Genomic DNA, 6,306 nt, shown 5'->3' with positions numbered 1-6,306 from the left:
TCGAGAAATGACAGTCACCGAATCTAACTTCTTTTGAGAAATCACCACTCCATCAGATCCTTGAACATACGGAACCCAACTGTTCCCCTTGTGCCGTCATCCTGCTAGTCTTCAACCGTTTCATTACAAACTGCTATATATATGAAAATAGTACCGTATGGATAATCCTTCCACTAAGCAAGTTCCCATGAAAGATTGGAGGGGTCACACTGGTCCCGCTTAAAACCCAATCTCCTAGACAGAACTTCTTAGGCCATATCTATCCATCATACTTATACCAATTGTTGGGCGGAATCCGGGGACCGGTGATGTACTGTTCTCTGCTCATGGGAGGGGAAGCACACTGAGACACACTATTTACGTGGTTCGGCAAAACCGCCTACATCCACGGGAAAGAGTCCATTTTATTATAGATAGAGAAAGGATACAATAAATACATAGAGAAGGATCTCATCACTCAACTCCCATCTCTCTTGCTGCCTTGCAGCTGCAGGGTTGTTGCCCCCTTTCTCTTCTCTCTTGCACACACTCATGTTTTTCTCTCACACTCTTGCTCTCAAATATAAGTCTCCTTTATAGGCATTTCTTAGCAGCCTTCTCCAGCACATGTAGGGGACAAATGGTGGCTTAAATCATGCCACTAATTGTGGCATTAGTGGAGCCACCACCAACTTGGTGGTGGGGTATTGCCACTAAATGGCAATACCTAACAAAAACAGCTACACAGACCTTTTTCAATGAAATTAGTTCGCATCCAAAACCTTCTTTCACAGTAGTTTTCATGATCAATCATCTTGTCCTGCGACTTCCTTTATATTGAAATTCTTGTCGGCCAATCGCAAAGTGATACAAATTTAACAGGTCTGATTCAGCCTGTATAGAAATGGTTCAAGACTGAGACAGCCAAGTGACATGCAGAAACTCTTTTCAACCAATGTTGCTATAGTCTTATATCCATCTGATTTTCTAGACAGTGAACCTACAATAAGGCTGTTGCAAGTTTTTCTATTTTCTGATTTGACCTCTTAAGCTACATTAAACCTCGTATCATTTTTTATCATGTAGTTGAGTAGGATTCAACAGGTGGTGATTAGTCAATGAGTCTATTCTGTCAAATGTAGTTGTAAGGTGTTCTCTGAACTCCTGATCATTTGTGGTAATCCAACTTTCGCCTTAGCCTTCCATGTATTTACAGTATACTGAAGTCGCGTGGTTGCAATTAAGAATGATTGTCCTGTTAATATATTTGTCCCGAAAATGATGTTTCTGCGATTCAATTCAAAGTATTAAGTCATCTGCTTTCTGGTGATACACATTCTGCCTAAAAAGGAGTTTGGCCCTCAAGAATCCTCTTGAAAGCAAAATCGAAGTTCAATGATCAGAACAGTTATCGCAGAGAATACATTTTTCGGATAGATAAATTCCATAATTTGTTGAAATTGAAAAGCCTTTCAAATAGAGGCAAGACATGTTGGAGTCCTTATCGAAGATTAACCTGTTATGTTGCCTGTTTGCATCATTGGATCTTGCAGCTCGAAGGACAACTCTAATTCTGGCAGAACAAAGAATAACTGCAATATCACCTCAGCTTATCGATAGTTGGTTTACAACTTCAAACTGTTCCTTAAGTCTTAATTTATCAATGTTACTTAAAAAATTACACACTAACAAGAACAACTATGATTTGCTTAAAGTCACGTTGAAGAGATTAAAGCAGTTTAAGTGATGACAAGCTTGCTCCATTTTTTCTCCTAGCAAAAAGGAAGGAACTTTACAACATCATCTAGGATTAGAAAGAACAGAAGCAGGGGGCGGTGCTGAAGAAATATGGGCACCAACAGCAGGAGGTGGTGCCAGTGCATGTGAAAACTTATACACCAGGTTTGAACCCACCTCCATTACACCCTCCAACACCTTTTCAACTGTTGACATGAGAGGCCTTCTTTCTGGGTCATCTTGCAAACACCAAGCAGCAACTTTTAGCATCCTGATTATTTCCTCTTTATCACTCTGCATATATTCATCTAAATATCCCAAAATGTATTCAGCTTTATTCTGCAACATTCTAAGCAAATGGAAGGCAGATTCTGGTTGCGAGTGATCAACGTTTCTGCGTGCACAAACTACTTCCAGTAGAACAATTCCGAAGCTGTACACGTCAACTTTTATTGTAACGTGACCTAATGCTTTGTGCCATTCTGGAGCAAGATATCCAGGGGTTCCTCTCATTGAAAGTTGGACTTTGCTCATCTCCCTATCAATCAGCTTAGATAATCCGAAGTCAGAGATTTTGGCGTTGAACTTTGGATCTAAGAGTATGTTCTGCGGTTTTATATCAAGGTGGATTATGGTCTGTCGGCATTCTTCATGAAGATAAGCCAGCCCTTTCGCAATGTCAAGTATAATCTTCTTTCGTGTCTTCCAATCAAGGGAAGATCTTTGGCTTTTCTTAAAAATCCAATTATCCAATGATCCATTTCTCATATACTCGTATACTAGAAGCCTGCATGATTTTTCTGCACAAAATCCTATCAACCTCACCAAGTTAAAATGGTGCACGCTTCCAATTGTCTCAACTTCCGCTAAAAACTCCCTCTTTCCTTGGCCTAAATTATCCAGACGCTTCACCGCAATTCCTGTTCCATCTGCGAGTACTCCTTTGAACACAGAACCAAAGCCTCCTCTTCCAAGTGTTTCCTTGAAATCATCGGTCGCATCACAAAGATCTTTATACGAAAACCTCACAGGCATTCCTGGAACTTGCTGTATATGATCATCTTCTACATCCTCCTCAGTATCTTCGGACTTGCTCCACCTGACCCTCCAAACAATAATAACTACAAAAGAAATGATAGCAAGAACGCCACCTACAACTCCTGCTATAATTGGCTTCCAATGTCTTCTTGAAGTAGCATTTGGCCTTATTTCAGGCATAGAACTTGGTGTTATCTCCCCTGATGATGGCCGAGAGTTGTTTGCTGTAACTGTTGTGTTTCTTGAATTGGGCCTATATGAAGTAGTATTTATTGAACTGGATCCATATGAAGTGGTATTTATTGACTTCTCTGCTAAAAAAAATGATTTAAGAAGTATATTCATTATGGAAACCAAGAAGATGATGGATTATATATGCACTGCGGTGGATGAATTTATAAGAATGGACAGTAATAGAATGAAAATATGCGGACTTTCCCTGACTTTCAGATGAACAAAACTACCCTTAAACATTAAAATGTTCATAAATATACAAAAATGAAAAAAAGACAGATTTACCTGGGCAGAATGTAATTTGGTAATCGGTGGATGGACAGGTGTAGGTAATGTTACCATTATCTTCAAAATAATAAGTGAAACCCTGTGGACATGAATTCTTGAAAAATCGAGAATACAATGAAGGCTTGCATTTAAAACTTGACATTCTGCCATTACAACAATATATGGGCAACTTAAGAGCGTCGCAAGCGCTCCTGCATCCCACACTCTTCTCTTCTGTACCATTGGTAACCTCAAGCTCTGCAGGACATGATTCGTTAAAATCGTCAATGCATCCTATGCTTGAACAGTTCTGACCAATAGGCACAACAAGCAAAGGCAGGTTGAAGCCACCAAGAAGATTAACATCAAAAAAGTCAAGGCCATTGAAACCGCCAAGCGTAATCTCTAACTCCGTTACAGGAGAAGCACCACGGTTGCCTGAACATTCTAGTTTGCCGGAGCCACAGTCGCCAGTAATGCAGGAGAAATTTCCTGAGGAGTCTTCGGTGCAATACGTGCGGCCCCAGAACGAACCAGTCCAAGAAGCTGGTGCTTTTATGATCCTTGACTCATTCTTGTCAAGGGAAAAACCAGTTGTGGAGAAAGCTGGGGTACGCGATGAGTAAACTCCTGGCCACACTTTGTAGTTACAACTGTTCGTTATTGTAAATGTTGTTGAAACAACTCCTGCTTAGTAAGAACATAGCATAGCAAGTTAACAACAACTTGATTAGTTAATTTGAGATAAAAAAAAGAACGACTGTCACAGAATCTTGACCATACCTGATATGAACAAATGAGCAACCAAGAAAGAAGATAAATGCTTAAGTAATATTATCCGAGACATTGAAGCAGGATAATTTTAGTTGAGAGGAGGAAGAAGTATTTCGGATTACAATTAGGAAAGTTTCTTTCTCTTTCATTCATTTGTCTAGGGGCGTGATTGAAGGTCAATTATGAAGTAAAGCGAAAGTCTATTTCGTTCAGGGAACCGAATTTGTGATTCGACATTTTGAGTTGAAAGATCAAACAAGGCATCAAACTAATTTCCTCCACACTTTCGTGGAAATAAGGCATATGTTACCCCACATCTTTGACAGGATATACTACATCCACAAAAGTACGAAGGGCGGGAATTGACCAGCAAAACCAAGCTATTAAACCTGATCTTCCATGGTATATCAACTCAGAAAACTTATGATTTGAAGTTGGATCCCGATAGGGTTTCTATTTTAACCAGTTCTAATATTGATTCAAACAATTTTATACGACATGAAAGGTTGATTCGTGTCGTAGTTAACTGACCAAACATGGTGTATATTAATTAACAAAATATTTTAAAAATTATAGTCAGACGTTACACAATTTTAATTATATATAGCCTACGACACTTCCAAAGAGACTCTAAGATGGATTAAAGGAGGGGGAGGACGTCTACATGCTATTATAAGATAAACTTAGATCGATATTGCATATATATAAATACAGAATGAAAGCACTGAAAGTCTGAAAGAGAGGCATATGTGTTCACTCACACCTCACAGGTCACAACCAGTGAATTAAAATGTACCTGTAAGGGTTTGCGAAGAGCGATGGTTGTAGATTAGGTGAGGTCCTAGCTATTTCTTCATCACTATGGCCAGTGTTTAGAGTTTTGGTGTCACGAAAGTATATTTTCAACAAGTACTCGCAGCTCGTCACAAGCTAAAACTTTGAGGATAAATACTAGCTTTTGATATTGAAAACCCATGGAATATTCATTACTTACAAATTAATGAATCATAAATTATTATTAAAAAAGAAACATAGAATAAATTGCTTTCTCTCATCACAATGCTTGCAGACTAGGTGAGGTCTTATCTATTTCTTCATCACCATGGCCAGTGTCTAGAGTCTTGATGCCACGAAACTGTATTTTCAACAAGTGCTCGCAACTCGTCACAAGGTAGAGTTATGTCAAAACATGTGATAACACGCACCCATCCTTATCACTATTGCTTTAAATTGTTTTAAGTAAATTATTTTTGTATGTTTAGTATTGAGGTATAAAATATTTTTTAAAAGTTATTTTTACTTGTAAATATATCAAAATATTTATTTTATTTTTAAAAATTTTTTTTTTAACAAAATCACAACAAAATTATTAAAAAAACACGCAAAAATCAACCGGGATTAGCTTTCCTTGTCTTTCACCAAATTAACTCCAAACACAACATGCAATTTACTTCCTAAAATTCAATCCTTCCTTTCAAGACCAGGGAGCACTGCCTGCCTTCCATGGTAATTAAATGTTTAATTCAATGATGGAATTCCGCACCAAAAAGAAGAAGTCAATATTAGAATTTGATAGCCAAAAGCTAGAATTTGTTAATTTTCTTAACCTTTTTCATATCTATATTGAGAATATGAATCTTGTTGAATGCGTAAACTAACTTGATAATATGATCATAAAGCCAAAATAAATAAATAAATAAAAAGAAATTGTTAGAATTTGATCAGCCGCAAAATATATATATAAAAAAAAGCTGAATTTTGTTTGCTCTACTATGCAGCGTCGAATATGTTTGGAAAGCTAGCTTCCCACTTAGCAATTCAGCATATGTATTGTAAACATCCATCGCCCACCAAGATGACCTCCAAATGCCCTCTCTACCATGCCAACTGCCATCATTTATGCTGCTGCCAACTACCACCGTTAAGGCTGCCATTTGTGTCACGGTACAACAGAAATTGTAAACAGAAATTAACGTAATGAGAGCTTTTGCACACATATTCTTCAGTGATTTAACTGATATTTTTGGAACAATTTTTCATCTATAAACACACAATCAAATACTTCTCTAACCCAACTTCTATGCATCCTTTTGATAACCCCAAAATACTTCTGTTCACCCCTGATCAATCTCATTTTCTTTCTCCTTCGGTTCTCAATTTTGCTTTTTTCATATTTTAATCCTCATATTCATCCATATCTTTGAAAAGTTTTCTTGAGTCCATATGGGTGCTGCTCCATCATCTCCCTATTGATGGAAGAAATATTTTACACAATGT

The 6,306-nt window shown here is 37.7% G+C and overlaps 1 protein-coding gene across 2 annotated transcripts; it reads right to left on the bottom strand.

Annotated features, from left to right (window-relative positions):
* Nucleotides 1-1,557: 1,557 nt before the first annotated feature.
* On the bottom strand, nucleotides 1,558-4,171 carry LOC118042545 (PR5-like receptor kinase). 2 transcript variants are annotated; one of them, XM_035050245.2, is made up of 3 exons: nucleotides 4,039-4,171; nucleotides 3,274-3,942; nucleotides 1,558-3,068 (listed from the first exon to the last, which is right to left on the bottom strand). In XM_035050245.2, exons 1-3 carry the CDS (start codon nucleotides 4,100-4,102, stop codon nucleotides 1,780-1,782), a joined length of 2,022 nt encoding a protein of 673 aa, XP_034906136.1. In that variant the 5' UTR covers nucleotides 4,103-4,171; the 3' UTR covers nucleotides 1,558-1,779. The 2 variants fall into 2 exon arrangements, with proteins under 2 accessions (XP_034906136.1, XP_034906137.1); XM_035050246.2 differs by having other exon boundaries at nucleotides 1,558-3,065.
* Between the last annotated feature and the right edge of the window lie 2,135 nt (nucleotides 4,172-6,306).

The sequence above is a fragment of the Populus alba genome, chromosome 11, assembly GCF_005239225.2.
Source record: "Populus alba chromosome 11, ASM523922v2, whole genome shotgun sequence".
NCBI classification, from domain to species: Eukaryota; Viridiplantae; Streptophyta; class Magnoliopsida; order Malpighiales; family Salicaceae; genus Populus; species Populus alba.
This window is presented reverse-complemented; position numbering and strand designations above follow the sequence as displayed.

Excerpts from the sequence above, each read along its gene's own strand:
- LOC118042545 (XM_035050245.2), bottom strand. The coding sequence starts at position 4,102 with ATGTCTCGGATAATATTACTTAAGCATTTATCTTCTTTCTTGGTTGCT. Across the intron at positions 3,943-4,038 it reads TGCTCATTTGTTCATATCAG|GAGTTGTTTCAACAACATTT; the intron begins GTATGGTCAAGA and ends CTTACTAAGCAG. Across the intron at positions 3,069-3,273 it reads CCAAATTACATTCTGCCCAG|CAGAGAAGTCAATAAATACC; the intron begins GTAAATCTGTCT and ends CATTTTTTTTAG.